The sequence below is a fragment of the Anopheles funestus genome, chromosome 3RL (assembly GCF_943734845.2).
Source record: "Anopheles funestus chromosome 3RL, idAnoFuneDA-416_04, whole genome shotgun sequence".
NCBI lineage: Eukaryota > Metazoa > Arthropoda > Insecta > Diptera > Culicidae > Anopheles > Anopheles funestus.
Window position 1 is genome coordinate 2,133,571 of NC_064599.1, and position 17,840 is coordinate 2,151,410.

Here is a 17,840-nt window from a genome sequence, read left to right on the forward strand (position 1 = left end):
TTCGACACAATGTGCCTTGAAGTGGGCTCGACAGAGACCAGGAACGCTACTATGAACGATGAACACATGAATTAAGGTGAACTTTCCGGGTTTGCTATATATCTACGTGGAAATGGATACATTTGTTCCTCCCTCGTGATAATGATCGTACAATGTGTTTATGCTACAAAGCTTCACTTACAGAATATGACATTATTGATAGATATTGGACGGACACACTCTCATCCACCAGAATGTCCGAGTCAACGAGCCAGCACAACTCTAGTCCCTGCCTTTCAAGTTCAATTTGTCAACCTCCCACAACTTCTCGGGAGGGAACTTTCCACAGTTTGCCCTACGAATGGCAGTTATGAAATTCTTCCACTGTTTACTAACAAATACCGTGGATCTCGGGATCTGGATCTCGCATCGAAGCTACTCCACGAATCCGGTCATAAACACGGAAGTTCTGTAACTGTTCTCGACATGTTTCCACACCCTCGGGAGCATTTTTCATGGAAAATTGAAACAGCGAAATGTTTCGTTCTTCCTCTCCACCGTTGCTTTCCGGCAAGGCAAGCCTTCAAGCAAGCAAGGCAAACCGTATGGGGCTGATCAAGTTTTTTTTTTGTGTTGCTGATGGACATCCATTTCGCTCGCCATCAAATGAATTTCTGCTAGCTTGCAGCCTGGAGCTAATGCGCCATGATTTATGAAAATCTCCATCAATACCGCTGTTTGAAGGTTCATACTTTTTTCATATTTGAAACCTTCAATCGCTAGCGTACTATCAACGCACGAGATCAGCTGCGATAGGCGGTATTGCGATATTGTTTTGCACCACTGCCGAACACTTCCTGCTATTTCTACCCTTCCCAGAAAGAGGGAAACCAGGGATACAGTATCAATATTACCGCATGATTTCTATTTGCCCAATCGTGTACCATTTTTTGTGTCCGAGAATAAACTTTAATGCTGCTGCTAAACATATACTGTGAATAAATAAATAAATCAGGAACAAATCCTGGAATCATGAAAGGTGCGTTGAAACTTTGCCCATCATCGCATTTAAACGTAACGCTTTAATACTTAATCCAATAGCGTAGCGTGCTCTTTTTGCAATTTCAGTATTTCTTGTCCAAAAAACAACAAAAGTGTTGCCAAATTCTGTTCAACAGGTTGGGGATGTGTCAGTGTTCAGTTTAAAGTGTTCATCTTAAAGTTTTTTCCTATCGTTCTTTAAAGTATTCCTTAGTGGGTGCGTGCTTAGTAGCTTCTCAAACTTTCCCTATGCCTCGTTAGGCTCGTGCAATGTGGCTTTCCGCGTTTGTGTTGGTGTCGTTTGAAGCTTGGTGGGTCTTTTGTTTCGTGCAAATTAAATCTCTTTCGGGTACGTCGGAGGCTTGACGTTGCCTTAGCAGATCCTGTGTAAACAGAGGACAGAAAAAATTCTTCGTCGCACATCAACAGCGTTCGATAATTGTGCGGTTTGGGTTTCCACAACCTGGTCTTGGTGGAATGTTTAACGCAGAAAAAATGTTAAGTTCAGTGGTGGGTTAAGTATGTTGACGCCCAAAAATGTGTATTCTCTAGTCGATTGTCAAATGTTTCGAACACATCAAAGCGTGACGTTTTTCGTTCCATTTCTCGTATGTTGTATCTTCCTTTAAATTCCTTTGCCAGCATTATTGTTGATATCAAAGAAAACGACTTACTCGTTAAAAGTCAACCGAATGCTCGACAAAAGACATTTGATGTTTTCCACAGCTAGAGGGAAGAAACAGTTAATAAATACGATCGTTTGAATTTTCTCACAAACAAATAATGTGCATGATATCCACTACTGTTGGATATAGCAAACGTTCTGGCAGATATGAAAATTGTGCAATGATGAAAATCAACTACGATCCAACATAAATCAAAACTAGAGCAAACAAGCGAACGATATGAAACGAAGATTCTACAATCTGCAATACAATTTTATTGCACTGATACGAAAAAAAAACTCAAAACGTTGAGAGCATGGGCCTCTAGCTATTCTATTAGGGATGGTGAACAGATTTTTCCCATTTATCGTTTTTATGGCAAGCGATCTCAAGCAATAGCTAGAAACGCTACTAATCCCACTCGTGGCTATCCCGCGGCATTTGAAGAACTCATTGCATTTTTAGAAGGAATGGTCCTATCGCGAGCATTTTCTCCTCGCGCAGAAGATGTTTCCCATCCGCTAAAATGAATTTCTAACGTTTGCTCTAATCCTGTGTATGTCAATTTCACACCCACCACCGATTCCACTCACCACATTGAAGGGTTTTCCATTTGCCATGTCTCCCTTTAATTGGGCACAGTTTCTAAGAAGTGACATTTTAAAATGAGATATTTTTATGTTTTTTCTTTTGCTGGTTTTTCTATTTCCCAAAAAAGAATAAAGATTTATTCTGTCTCGTCTCGTCTTCATAACAAACAATAATAACCTAACATCAAGCGCAACATCGCAGCAAGACGGTTTGAATGTCCTTTTGCCAAGCTTCACTTAATGTATGGCGTGATCGAATCTATTTTTACGACTGCGGGGGTAAAATAAGCACGTTGTAGTATGGCAGCAATGTAATGGTCACAACTTACCCGAACGTCCTTTTTGTTGTTTATTACAATCCCGAGAAAGGGTTTACGGAATTAATCTTTTCGCCAGTGCAGAACGACGATCTATCTGTCATTCTTGATGCTTTTGTCTTATTAAATTTTCTTATTTTTTATTTTGTTTCGTACCTAGGCAGGCGACTTACAGATCTATCTGTACAGTGTGGTCGTTTTTTCCCCCTTTTTTTATTCTGTCATCTTTTCCTCATTTACTTGAGAGAACAATTGATTGTCATACATCAGATGCCGGCATTCTCGGTTTTTGGTTAAATCTTTTTTTGATTAAATGAATGCAATGAAATATCACAAAGCAAAATCTCGAAGCGAAACCAATCGCCTTATCATTTTCAATGATAGATTTAATCATTGACGATTGTTCCCAATTTTCCCCCCAAAAATGTGGTTTGGCCTACCCACAAGACAAATATGAGACACCCTGTGGTGAGGTTAAAATGGTGGGCGGAGAAAATGGCGTGTCTTCGAAGAAATTGGGGCCGCATTATGTTTCATCTCGCATACGAATGTGATATGCGTTGGAGGGCACGTTTTTCGCTTATAATGTTTGATCGTTTTTATCTACGAAACAAGCAATAGAGAACAGTAAACACGCTCTACTAACACCACGATAAGCTTCCTCTGAAATTGCGGGAATGCAACACTTCCACCCAAGGTGAGGTAGTGTCGTAAGTTAAAGAGCTTCCCCACGTTGTATGGCTCCAGGATGCTGTTCTTGGTTGTGAAGTGGAAATTTTCCACAACTTTCTCGAAGTCATCGAATGCTTTTAAGTGCTAAATTTCAACCACGCACTAGCTTACACACGAATGAACACGATTTTCTTTGCCTTTTCGTTCGAAACTCGAAAGCATACATCATATCTCAGAGGAATTCTATGAAAGCCTTACCTTACCTCTCTAGCGCACACAAAAAAAAACACACGTAACCTACAAGAAAACCCACAACTTGGCTTGGGAAAAGCAGCAAAAAGCCACAATTTCTTATGCACACGAACTCGTTGGTAAAGCAGCTGGAATATCCAAAAACAAGTAAATAAATAAACGACGCTTCTTCGGTGATTTCTCCGTATGCGTGTTTTTTTTTCTTTCCTGCAACCATTTATGGCAGCACTCGCAAAGGATTAATTTTCACATGCATTTCCTTTTACGCGATATGGCGCCTACTGAATAATACGTACATACACCATTCTGTCACTTTGATGATGGATTTATCTAGCTTTACTTGTAGCAAAGCCCTTGTGGTTTAGGGGTTTGTTAAAAGCACGTCTCAAAACCGCTGTTCTGTCATGTCAGCTTCTAGGCAGAAGATTTAGTTACAAATTTCATTTCATTTCAAACCTTTTGTGTCAAACGGTAAACGATACCTTAGACATGTGATTCTTCAATGTTTTTCCTATGTCAACATGCTTCACATGAATGAGTTATTCAATTAAAATTCTCCAATACGAGCTGCGGCCTAGCTACACATTCGTGCCTGAGAGTCATTTTTCTTGATGAAAATTCAATCTTACGCCTAGAACGAAAGTACACGCAAACCCTTAAAAATAAGTAGGTGTCTCTAGTAGAGCCCCAAATAAATGCTTTAGAAATTAGTCTTTCATCTGAAGCACACATCACCGGAAATAAATCGTCATAAAAAACAGCACGGTTTTGTTCATTCGAGTTCACCAGATTCCTTTTTCAAACCAAACAGAGATATGAAACCATAATCATAATATTCGAAATGCTTACTCCCAGCTCTCCCTTGTAAGTACGCTTAATCAAACTGGTACTTCACATTATCTTCAAAGGCAAAAGATTAATGAAACATGAAAAGACGTTAAATATGCCCATTTACTCACAGCTTAATTTAAATCCAATTTTTATACAATTGTTTATTATCACATTTTTTGGTGCGGTGCGGGGCCAGGATCTCTGACCGCCAGTATTTTCCAATTAGTAGGATTTTTTTTTGTTCCGTTGAAAAATCCCATCCCAGAACAATGATTCTGAGAATCAATCTCATTTGGTAAAAATTACAAACATTTCCCTCAGGATTTTTTTTTCTCATTTCTGCAAAGTCTAGCAATTTGCAAATTACACGAAATGTTAAAACTCATAACGTGTCAACAATCATGAATGCCTCACTTGACAAAGTTGTGGTTTAAAATGGTCGGAGCCGTATATGTTGAGTGATTTCTGCAATTAAAAATCTCCCTGGTTTTTTGATGATAGGAAAGGGCCTTCGATTGTATTATTATTATTTTAATTCCCCACGGAGCGATGGTTTTTAGTTGGAACGATCAATGAGACAAAAACCACAACCAATTGAGGTATTTATATTACTTTCTGATTTCAGATGTGATTGGAAACCAATTAAATTAAAGTAATTTTTGGTAAAGATATAACGCAAAATAGGGATGAATAACTGTTTCACTCAACTACACATCCAATCTGAGTTCAAATCCCATCGTGATAAGTAGAGGGAAGCAAACCAATTTAATACTCTTTCTTGTGGAAAATGTATTAATAATTGCATATACTTTGTTTCTTTCATGTGTGTCTTTCAAACTCTTCCCAGGTAGTAGCGGAACGTATTGAAACTTGCTCTATGATAGAGCACTATTAAACTTGCTGGAAAACTTTGATTGGATATGTTATTTCAAATTACCATGATTCTGTTAATTGCTTTGCACACTAAATTGCAGCTAGCTAGCTTTAGCGTATTAACAAACACAAACCGTTCTGCCGTATGATGATTTGGTATTACACGGCTCCATAAATCTCTACTGACGATTTATCCCTCTTTAGTCTGCGTTCGTTCGATGAAATTAACATTTTAAAATAACGATAATGAAAGGAAGATAAATGCAGGAATACAACCACCAACAGTACTGTCGCATGCCGTCGTTATAGAGTCCATATTTTGGACGACACCAGCATTGAGTGATGCACTCGAAAGGCACGACAAAGGTAAAGAGCTGCATAATGCGCATAAGCTGCATAGCCGCAATAGAAAGAACCCCCCCATTTCCGCAAACAAGGTCGGCAATATACTCTTCCATCGAATCTGGTTGTGCATAATTGAATAGGGTGAGGGTTGAAGGGTTTTTTTTCTGAGTTTGAAAATTGGATTTTGGATCCACCATGGGTTCGGAATGTATAGATATCAGTATCCAACATCAGTTAAGAGTAGGATTTGGCAGTAACTGAATCAACGCTACCACCCACGAAGAGCTGCTTACTCGAAATGGATAAGTTTCACTATTTTGGATGAAATATGTGAAGATATCCTATATACACAAACGTACGCTCACAATCCCACGTAACCAATCGTCCATTGATCCAAATGGCAAACCATAACAATCCATCTCCGTGAAAAAACCGTGAGGTTTTCCTTTCTTCCAGGTCCACTAGAAAAACTCTAGGTGGAATGCATGATCTGCTGAACCAACCTATCATAACATGTGCAATCCTACTCGGAAGCGATACTGTATGGTAGGGAGATGCCCTGTTTTCTTATTACGGATTTACTTCCAACCCTCCAGTGCAGGTGAATCGTCTTTGCCCATCTGACAGTTGGTGCTAGCAGTTTGCGGCACGCAATAACGTCTTCCTGATTGCAGTGACGTTGAACCGTTGTATCGGTGGAAAAATGATACATTCTTCGTCTAGCTGCTCGTAACATCCACGACCCATCCATCTCGCCGAATTTCACAATTGAAACGATGCAATTCCTCTTGGAGATGATTAACGTAGAGCTTTGGCAACCTGATGGCGAAGAACTTTGGTCGAATGAACTCCTCGAACACGAAGAGCAATAAGAAGCAGACATTGTTCGTTGCATTCACAAGTCCTGATTAAATCCCCGCCATTTTTCGTTTCCGGGCTTTGTTGTGTCGTTTCTATCCTCGGTATTACACACCATACACCGTGTAAAATTTATCTGCAGTCCCCTCAGAAAAGTTTGTCGTCCATTTCGCCCACATTCATCCCATGTGAATTCCCCACTGTAAAGGTTAAAGATTGTTTCGGATGCTTGGCTCGTCCTTACAATGAGGGCAAAAGCGTTCCATAGTCCTTAGGTAGAGGAATGTATTTCTCCAATGGCTTACCGCGCTCGATAGCGTTCAAAGTAGTTCGATTGGGCAGTGAGATAAAGTTTGGAAGCCCCGAAGGTAGATAAATAAGGATCGTTTCGGGAATTGGTCCAAGTGTCGAAGTAATGATAGTTTTGCCTTCACACCCGTGTCATGAAAGCTATTTGGAGCTGCTAGTAGTTGGTCGAAGGGAAGATAAATTAGGACGGGGATCCAGCTCCACGTCCCATTTTTACAGCTCCAACTCACACTCGAGTTGGGCGGCATCGAACGCCAAACTTGGCGGTACACGTGGATCACACACCGTATTCTCGATAGCTTTACGAGCGTCCGCCATCAGTACGCGGAAGTTAGTCTGCGTGTAGTCGAGCTTGTCATAGAGGAAGACAGGCAACTTGTTGCTCATTACCCATAGCGACTGTTGCGGTTCTCGGTCAACCTTCAGATCGTTCGGGAAGGTCAGCTTCTGTGCGTTCTTTTCCACCACGCCGAGGTTGTTGCGGTTGTACGGTTTGCCAAGATCCCAACAACCGACACCAGATTGCTGGACGAGCGTAAAGAACTGCACATTGTTCTTTCCAACACCGGATGTTGACGATTGTCCGAGCCGACCCCGAGTACCCACCGGTTGGAATGCCTTTGCCGCCAGCCCGAATCCTTCCCAGACTGTTTCATTGCGCAGGATCGAGGCAGGCACCTGGAACTCCATGAAGCTGGACATTGGGTGGAACAGAAGCATTCGATCGCCGGAGCGGTGTACCGGTGCAAGTGACATACCGAACACGCCATCCGACCACTGGAAGTTGAGTTCCTGATAGTTGTAATCACTGGCAAGTGGGTTCGGATTGTAAAGATGGTTCGTCGTGCGCCAACTCTTGAACTTGCGCATATCAAACACGGTGATACCGTTACGCCAGACATCGGCAACGTATGCGAATGCATCATCACACTGGCCGTCCCGAACGTCGACTACAAGGTTCGTGTGCAGTGAGTCCTCTTTCACCTGTTCTGCTGGCAGTACGTACGTGAACAGGAGTTCATCGTTCTGTAAGTCAAATGCCATAATCTTGGGTGGGCAGACCTGTTGCAGGTTGGTGAGGGTGTCTGTAACACCCGCATCCAGCACCCATAGTCGATCGCACTCATCCACCTGGATGCGGTACACTGACATCATCTTGGAGCAGTCTGGGTTGCGTGGTGACGTATGATAACTCCAGTCTGGATAGGGCATCAGCGGTTGGCTACGATCCTGGGCAGGCAGTGGCAGATAGGACAACGTAGCCGGTACACCGGGGTTCCAGCGTGGTGTCGTAATGAACAACCGGTCGCGGAATCGATCAACACCGAGCGGTAGATTGTTCTCCGGGATGAATTCCCTGTGAAGTAGTAGAGCATTAGTTTAGTCGTGCAGGGCGTGATCGCCTCAGTCATCTTCTTACCGTGTTCTGATGGCATTGTTACGCAACTGCAGCGATGGGTACATGAAGTCGATCATCTTCCAATGGTAAACGGTGTCAAATACGTTCTTACCGACATCCTCAAGGAAGTCGTTGGCGGCTCGCTTTCCATTCGTTTCTAGTCCCACCAGCGGACCTACGTAAGGTGTTGCCAAGCGTTCCTGTTCGCGTTCCCGCTCTCGCTCGCGTTCTCTTACCGTGCCACGTTCACCGCTAGCTGGTGACGTTCGTGTGAACGAACCATGCTGCGGTCCCTTCTTAAACGGTGAATAACTACCGACCGGACTGGTAATCACGGCTAGAACTAGCACTACTCCGGCCAGCGCCAACCACAAACGTCTCCCGTTCGACATCCTTCTTTCTCTAGTTGTGTAGCTGTAGGTGAAAAGAGGAAAATGAAAATGTTTTGTTTTGCAAAACTCTTTTACAAAAAAAAGCATGAAGGAAAAGTAATTTATTTCCAAAGATTTCAAACAATGAAAAGCACAAGACATGATGGGAAAACGTTGACCTCTACCCGATAGTCATTAGTTGGAAGTGATGGTATTTGGACGTGACGTGTGCCACCTGGTGTGATAGGTTCAATATCTGGCTTGATTTGAAATAAATGGCAACCCATTTTACACCTGCTTTCGTGTTTAATCGGAAGAGGTACATCCTTGGACGACGTTGGGTTGGGTTACTTACAACATCTGTTATATTCAATTTTGACTAAAAATACCGACATTCTGCTTTGTGTACCCTTGCTAACTTACCTACATTTCAACCCATTGGAAAACAAAAAGTTTAATTTTCTAACCCCCCCAAATAACCTTCAGGGAGTTTTGGAGATGATTGATTCCACTCAGAAATGTCGGGGCATTGTTGGAGTTTTATTAAGTTGGCAGATTTTAAATTTCCATCAGCTGTGGGTTAAAGGGACCTTTTTTCTGACCGGTGTACAGACTTTAGATGGACGTCCCGGAACCCTTAAATCCCGCACGAAAAAGCACACATCATATGTTAAACTTATACTTCTCACACATCCGCTGCTTGAAATGAAGAATGATGTAGGAGCGCATCATCTACCTCGAAAGGCCGTGCCCATTTTCCTCGGGAAGGATTTAATTTTCCACCAAAAACCACCCGAAGCTTTATGACTTTCGCTCAAAATCACCAACACAATACGGGCTCTCTTTTGTGGCGGAGCGTCTTTTACAACCGTCCGGGTTGCAGCCAAAACTAACAGAGCGTAAAAGCTAATTAGCCTTCCAAAAATATGCATTGCCTTTTTTATCGTCTGGCAACTGCCGGAACATTTCCCAGCTGCCTGACTAATTCATCCGCTGGCGTGTTGTGGTTTTACGTTGCAGCACACGCAGTTCGACGGTTCGACGAATTTATTCTTCTTATTATATTTCTTATTATAAGTTCCCGTACCGTGTGGAAAACTCTTTCCGAAAATCGTTCCTCTTGGAGCAAAGAACAATGTCAGACGCTTTGACATCGGGTTGGACCGAGTTTGATGAAGCTGTTATTTAGGAAACCTTCGCCATTAAAGGGTCGTGATCCTGTTGCTCGCGTATAAACTGAGGTTTTAAAATTTAATAAATCATCACCATTATAACGAGAAATGCAAAAAGTGGCGTTTGACATAATGAACGCGTTATGGTGACTACTGCGAAATTGGGTGCCAACCGAACTGGCTTCCGTTAGCTCCTTGGAACTGCACTAATAAAGATTCAATTTTGATTAACATTTTCGTTTCGAAAATGAAACAATTTTCATTAGCAATTTGGTCGAGACGACTGCCCGCGAAACGGTCAAATATGATGGTGTTGGTATGTTTGTTTGTTTATTTGTTTGGACCACATCTAAAGCGCTTGTTGTTGAAATTGTTCGGTCTCGCTAAATTTTTGCTCATTCTCCAATTCGTTTACTAGCCTGTCAGAAGGGAAGAGGGCGCACACGAAGCAGGTTGTAGATATTTTTTTTTTGGAGAGAAAAAATGTCAAAGACATAAACAGACTCCATCAGTCCAGCACAAAGGACTCAGAGGTTAGAGGATGTTAAACTACACGGTCCGCTACTACGCAAAATACATACAAATACACGCTGGGTTGCCGTTTTTGATATCCAAACTGCAAACCATTTTTGTATTATTTTCTGTCCCTGGATTTACTGCAGCTTGGAAAATCCCCTTGAGTTGCTTTGCGTCGTCCACTAGCACAAGAGCGACCGTTTGTTTGGACAAATGGAAGATTTTCAAGCTTAAACGGATTCTTGTTTTGCTGGGTAGGAAGTTTTGCTTGCGAGAAAAGACATACCCCGTGTAAAGGGAAGAAAGGCAAAATCAAAACCAACAGTGGCTGCTGATGGCAAATGTTGATTTGTCCATGAGATGTTCACCATACTGGAAATTTTTCTGAAACAAGCTACTCCTACGGTAAACACGACAACCACTGCTCGTTCCAAATGTGCTTCAACATGATACGGGAGCATTCACCAAAAACTGACTGATAGCGTATTTATTCAACGGAGGATTCTCTCCACGGAGTAGCACGGGCAAACCGGATATACTGAATATGAACTTCATCCACCTCTTGGACCCTAGAGTAGCACACCGTGCTCGAACATTACCATGGCAGATAGTGAAACCATTCCCACAACAACACAGCATAGTGGAATTATCCTACGCGTCCCCCGATTGGAGGGATGGAAACTTTGTCCACAGGGATGGAAATGGGGAAAAACCTTCCGGCGTACGAATTAAGCATTACGCTGTGCACCATTACTTTCCCATAATTACACGGCCTGCACTTGAAAACGTGGATGAATACTCGCTTGCGTCTGTTCCTTTTGTTGCCAGCTGTAAGATTGCTTACAATTTTGGTGTCGTTAGATTTGCGTTCATTAGAGACCGCTTGTTGCTTCGCCTGCACAAAGAATCTGCTGGACCGTAACTGCCGATAGCCATTTATCCGACCACAAAAAAAGACCCAAATTCTAATGGCGTCCAGTACCAGCGCGGAACATGCCGGGCTGAGAAAAGTTTAATTTGAATGTAAAATCTTCCTCTGCACGAATAATGTTAAAGCGTTTTGCATTGCGGATACTGCTGGATGTTGGAAGCGCATATTTTACACCCTGAAAGCCGTGGAACAAACTCCCCACAGGCTGCAGCATTTGGGCAAATTATTGCAATTTCGTACGAGTACAGTATGCAAACCGGTAAAGATCGTTTTAAAGAGTACACGTTGACCTTGCCACGTGCAACACTAGCCACATGCTCCACTTGTTCAAAAGAATACCCTGCACGTCTACAAGAAGAAACAGAAGGTAACTCTTTAGCCGCTCTATACCAGTCTTGTACTACGCACGAACGCGTTCTATGTTCGGTGTGGTCGAACTCGATGGCCTTGCACCCCCAGATATTGGCGGCCGTTTTCTGACCAACGAAAACGCCCCCCACAACCAACTCCACATCAAGTTCCTGCGCGATAACTATTCGATGAAGCCGAACCGAAAACAACCCTTGGTGCCGTTTGCTAGAAACAGGTCGGCCGTTGTGTGCTCCACTTTTGAAAACCGTCAGTCCATCTACTGACAAATGTCTTGAGTAAGGTCGTGACTCTAATATTCGGGCATGGTAAACGGCTACTAAATCGTTCGGATTTAGTTATGTTCATTTTTTTTGCATTAAATTGAATCATTATGCTTCAACGCTTGCCAAAGAGGTGTTCACCTTTGCGAACTTTACGCCGTACAACGAGTAAAACTTCAAAAAACAACGAGACACGCAATTAATCGTGGCCCAGGTTCCATTTCGCGTCTTTCAGAGTGCGGTGTGGTGCTTTCAAGGTGTGCAATAAAATAAAAAAAAACTGACATCTCGAAATCTAAATCAAACCCAGTCCTATTGCACATGAACACCGTTCACTTTAAACGTGTGGCGTGACATAAGTGTGAGTGATAGAGGATATAGTGTGTCAAAATGATGCTTCTTCGGCAACGGGGTTTCGGTCCAATTAATCCTGAGTGTGGTTGAGCAATTTCGGTTGACAATTACACACGGACACACGGCATTGTTTATAATGTCACGGGAAAATGCACCCCAAAATGCAATTCTATGCGCCGCAGTAATATGCGTCATGTACGTGTTAAGCGTTGCTTTTATGCTATGTTTTCGCTTGAGGCTAAGACAAGAAAGATGATGCACCCGCATGACAGCAATTGCTGAAATAAAAAAGAAAACCACACTAGAGAAGTTACGGGAAACCACCGAATAATCTTGCAGTCACTCCGTACAAGCTTTTCATTTCGTTGCTTCCAGTTTCTCAAACTGGAAACTGCATTATGTATTTGCTGGGCTCTTTTTCCCTCTTTTTACACTAAGCTCTTGATAGTAGGTACAATATTAAACCAACTTTTCACCTTTTCACCTACATGCGGGATTGTACAGAAGCTAAACACCCGGCTGTTTTGCCACTGGGAAAAAACGTATGCAGGGAAGCAGCCAAAACATTATGTCACCCGGCGGAGGTTTAGCGCTAGCTTAGCAATTGGAAACCGACCGCTTCAAGTTCGTCCCGGCGTGGGTGAATAATAAACCTTGCTCCACTGTGTTTCGCCTTCAAATCGTCTGTTCGTAAAGCGAAACAGCAAAACCTGACAGTGAACCGACAAAACTGGTTTCTGCATACGTAATTTCTGATGCACTATTTCCTGCATTTCGGGTTTTCAGTAACCCCGCTGCCAAGCTTTGGTCGGTTTTAGTTCCGCTTTACTTTTCCCGCAAGATATTTCCTGTGACCGTTCCGTTCCACGATTTTTTAAGCTAAAGGAGAACAAGTTTCGAGATTACTATTCACAGCAAATCGAATTTATTCTTGAAAGATCGATATTGGCAGTAGAAGAAAACGTCACGACTCGAAGAAATACGCTTCACACAAAATGGTGTCTTGTAGAATCTTTTTATCAACCAGCTTCACTTCTTTGCAACACACATACACGTGAAGCGAATACTAAAAAAAGATTGCTCACTTACGCAGATATTTTTGCTTCTTGTTCCGATAAGTTGTCAATCTGTCCAAAGCTAGCCCCGACTACTTCGCTATGGTCCCACCGAAAGTGAGAGCTTTTGGACGCATACGCACACACGCACCTTTAAGCGGACGCACACACTAATGCTACACGTGTCACACAAGAGCTGTCGACGGATTGTTGTGTCCGATCGCGTTCACAACGCACCTCCAAATGATGCCGCCAGACGAGTTGGGCTTCGGTTTTAAGCTCGTTTGACCGAAACGAGTAGCCTTTCTGTGCGTGTGCATGTATTCCCCATACCGCCATGTGCGCAGAGCCAGCTTATGACGCCATCAAACGATCGGCGGAGCCTGTCTGCGAGATCTACTAAGCATGAAACCCGCCGGCCGAATAGCGCGGCTTGTGATCTCGCTTTCATTTGGTTCAGTTAACTACAGTAGGTAGTATAGCAATAAGCATCGTTTAAAAGAACTGTTTCTCGAGGATCTTCTATAACAAATATTGGCATTAAAAATAGGGTTCGAGCGGCTTGTACTGACTAATACCTAACAGCAGCTATACATGTTTGTTTAGTCAAATAAGAAAGAAATAGATGTTGCCCAAGAAAACCCATTGCCCCGGTGGTTAACCATTGGCAAACTTAATTATTTTTTCAGCGGGCTATTTTTCGTAGTTTCAAAGTCGATTTTCTGAACAATTATCAAAGGTACGCCGGTGCTAACTGTCGCACCACAACCCACGGCGATCAGCAATTTTGGTGTCAGAGTCCAGTATAGACGACGATGACGGTGCACGACTGTCAATCTGCGTTCTTGTCTCCGCACAACAATCGCAACTCCCTCCTTAAGGGCAATAATCTGTACCGCAATTTAGCCCGATGGTTTACAAAATTGGGAAACCATTCTTCATGCTTTACCAAAATTCATAACCTCTTGCTAATCGGTCGCCTTAAGACTGGCAAATTTCGCTTCGAGCAGAAGCTGTATCAACCGGTTGGTTTGTTAATTTTTCATCCTTTTTGGCTAAATACCCGATTTTCATCTAACCTATCTCGAACATTCGAAGGTTGCCTTTGAAGGAAGCTTGATGTGAGACAAAACTGTACAAAATTCATCAATCACCTCTGGTTGTTACAGCTACCCGAGTTTGGCTAGTTGGGTGCTCTGATTGCACCAACTATGATTGCGTAGTGAGATATATTATCTGTTCACTCCTTCCAGTGCAAAGTTATGACAGCGACAGGGAAGGGTCATGGATCTTGGTTGAAGAGGTTGGTAGACTAACTTCTGTTTGACAAGGGGTTAATAAGCTGCAAACTATCCGGTACGGGTCACGAAAGAATTTAACCACCGTGAAGCAATGATAAATCGTTGCCCTCAAGCTGAAGGCCACAAGTTACAACTAGAACATGGTCTGTTTAATCAGCCGTCCGGTACGCAGGCAAACTACCTCCGCATGTCTGTGGAGTGTGTTCTTGTTTATATTGGATCGGATTTTATTTGCTATACCTATTTTGTTTGCTGTATTGTTTAGCACTCATCGTATCTGCAGACCTTGCTAGCTACGAATTGCACGTTTTGAAGATTTTAATGAGGTTCCGTAAAACTCCTTCCGTTCTGCTAAACCATCAATTTGTGGTAACCACGGGTTCATTATTCGACTTGACGAGAAGGAAAGTTTGCCTGGAAATCATACCGGGCACGCATTTTAATATCGGAGCATCAACTCCAGACACCGGTGGAGGGTGGCTTAAGGTACACTAAAGCACTGAGGGAAAGTAGTGTGCGTCTTACGTCAACTGACACCAATCCCCAAAAGCAGCCACAGAAAACTACTTCTTATCGAGTAACCGATGCAGAAAATGCAACATAATGAGGACGGCTACATAACCTTTCAACTACACCAAATCATTACCAGAGCTGTGGAAAAGCGTATGCGGAAATTGTAGTTGAAATAGAATACGGAAACAGCTTATGTTATTAGTGATGTCCGGATGTAACTCGTAAAACATCATTCAAATTGAACGTCCGGAAAACCTGAACATACAATCGAAAAGAATATGGTTAGTAAGTGAAAAATCACCCAACTCTGTAACGCTTCAAGCGAGTCAAACAGAATTCGCACAGAGCACTGCTTAAAAAAATCAATTCTTTTCTTTAGAGGATTTCATTTTCAATTTTCCTGCGTGATTCAAATCTGCTCTTGATGTCATTTAAACTATGCCTGCCATGAGCGTTATCTGGGTGCTTCTGCCCTTGTGGACAGTCAAACTATTATCTGGGTGACTGTGATGATCCACCGGGCACCATCATGGTATGCACGACGGTTGTGTGATCCTTTCTTTTCCTACTGCTCTTTCCTACTCATCTTGCTCCTGACAACGTGGAGCATAAAGTAAAATGAAACCTAATTCATTTATTATTACTCAAAATGTTGTTGAAACCCATTTACATTAAAAAGGAAAACTTATATTTACATAATTAAAAATCATCACATAAAAGTTTAACCAATGCCACCGAATTATCCGAAACCTGTTTGAAACAAAGTCTATTGAATTAAATATATTTAAAAGGATCATCAAGTTTTCTAATCATACAATTGTTTCTCCAAACTTCTTCATTCTCTCTCCCTCTCTTCATAATAATTCAATAAAAATCATTAGAATGATAATTCGGATTCACTGGTCCGACGAATTGTGATAAATCCAAGCACATTCAACAAAATATGCTCAATTCAACAATACTGTGGTTTGTATGTAAAAAATGAAAAGAGCATTGTTTGGATTTCCGTAACAAGCACACGAACAAAAACTGAAAAGTTGACAAAAAGGGATGAATCTCTATGTGTGGTATCGTGCGCTTTTGTTCTTATGCCATTATCATCATCCCATTGAACAATCTGAGGAGCGTCAGTACAGTATTTCCTTCATGGACGGCAGCTACTTTCTATGGGAAGCCATGGCTTATATCTGTTACAAATATGCTAATGGTTTCGACTAGCCCGTAATACACTTGCTAAATTTTGTTGTCGTTCTTCCTTTCAGGAGCTTTGGAGCAAACTCACCGCAAACCCGGTTTAGCAGTATGGAACCTCAGCTTCGTTAATCCATCCATCGTAGAAGAATCCTCTCGAAACACTGAATGGAACAGAGCAGTGTGGAAGAGCTGGAACAGAAGCTCATCAATTGACACCTTCAGCAAACGACTTCAGAACGCGGTAATGTTCGTGTAATTAAAAGTGTGGGTACGTGAAAGATTACCGAACGAACGGACGCGCTAGAAGGAAAATATTAGCAAACGCTTGTAACGATTCCACGCCAACAAGAACGCCAGCGTCCAACGCGTACGCTTGCCGGAAATGAACAGTCCACTGTTTAGAATGTCGACCAACGTATGGACCGTCGTTCTGCTGCTGGTTACTGGATTTACGGTTGCCAACAGCAGTGCCAGCTACAACATGGTGGATCCTCAGCGTGTCCTCAGCAACGTTGGCATTAGTCTCGGGGTGAGCTCGGGTGGAAGTATGGCAACCGGAGGTACACTCAACGAGCTGGGTAAGAACGCTGCCGGGTATTCATTCATCAGTGCTTTACAACGTACGGTCCTTTCCTTCTTTGATAGACACAGCACAACCGAAGCCAACGGAACTGCTGCGAAACATCGCCGCCGTACCATCCGTAAGCGTATCTCGTGAAGATACCAATGACCTTACGTCAACAACACCATCAGTGTACAACGAAACCAGCGGCAACGCCACTGACAACAGCGTCCTATGGAGGTGAGCTAGATAAATACCACAAAAACGGTGGCGAAACAACAATTTAGGTTGTGATCGGAAACAGGGAATTTCTTGGTAATTCACTAATTGCACGAGATTCACGATGGATTTTCCTTTTCGATGATGGGTGATCCTAATTGATGAACTGTTTGGACGAATTTTCAAACCTATTCCTATCGTATCAAGGGTATCTTTGTAAATGGCGCTAACGACGCTCCACTTACATGGACTCTAGCGTTACAGACCACAAATTGTGCAGCCCGCATTGTGCAAAGTTACCCTGTTGCGGAATCCCTTTCACAGAAACCTCACAAAAGTTATGTGTTTATTGGTTTAATTTAGAACCGATGCTTTAAAACCTTGCTATCAGTTTAACCATCTGCAACGATAGTAACAAAAAAAGTTTTTAGAAGATTTTGGTTTCCGATACTTTCGCCCACCTGCGGTCGGAACAGGTGTGGCGTTACATTTGATGTGGCGTTAGAGATTCTGAGAAAAATCCCGCTGGGAGTTGTATATTGATAACGATCGCGGCAAGATTCGTGAAAACAAATTAACAACTTGCAGATACCGAATTCGCAATCCGGACAAGTTTTTTGACCCAAAACGACATAGAGAGAGTGAGAGAGATCGGAGGGATAATATGCAGCGTGTAGTACTTTCAACAAGGACGATAAAAGTTTATACACCACGGCAAGGGATTCCCATCAGATAGGGAAGAACAGCGAAACACAATATAATAACGATGCCGAACACCCGCTTCCCGGTGTGTGAAGGGACTGTTGCGAGTTTAATATTTTATGGTAGTTGTTTGGCACAGCAAAATTGCCAGAGCAAAAAAAAACCCGTACTGCTGTATTCCCGATGT

The 17,840-nt window shown here is 42.5% G+C and overlaps 2 protein-coding genes across 9 annotated transcripts in view; one reads left to right on the plus strand and one right to left on the minus strand.

Moving 5' to 3' along the window:
• The window catches only part of LOC125771153 (opsin-2), a 53,178-nt gene that overhangs the window by 19,182 nt on the left and 16,156 nt on the right, over positions 1-17,840 (plus strand). For both annotated transcript variants that reach the window (XM_049441531.1, XM_049441532.1), the window contains exons 2-3: positions 16,239-16,748; positions 16,816-16,972. In XM_049441531.1, coding sequence (XP_049297488.1) covers positions 16,553-16,748; positions 16,816-16,972 — 353 coding nt within the window. In that variant the 5' untranslated portion in view covers positions 16,239-16,552. The remainder of the gene's footprint in view (positions 1-16,238; positions 16,749-16,815; positions 16,973-17,840) is intronic.
• The window catches only part of LOC125771157 (protein yellow-like), a 486,298-nt gene continuing 475,141 nt past the window's right edge, over positions 6,684-17,840 (minus strand). For 5 of the 7 annotated variants that reach the window (XM_049441543.1, XM_049441542.1, XM_049441541.1 and 2 more), the window contains exons 2-4: positions 13,197-13,313; positions 8,153-8,545; positions 6,684-8,089 (exon numbers count right to left, since the gene is read on the minus strand). In XM_049441543.1, the coding sequence (XP_049297500.1) occupies positions 6,946-8,089; positions 8,153-8,523 (1,515 nt within the window). In that variant the 5' untranslated portion in view covers positions 8,524-8,545; positions 13,197-13,313 and the 3' untranslated portion in view covers positions 6,684-6,945. Of the gene's footprint in view, positions 8,090-8,152; positions 8,546-12,852; positions 12,986-13,013; positions 13,167-13,196; positions 13,314-17,840 lie in introns of those variants that run through there. The other 2 variants (XM_049441546.1, XM_049441544.1) reach the window with 2 other exon arrangements.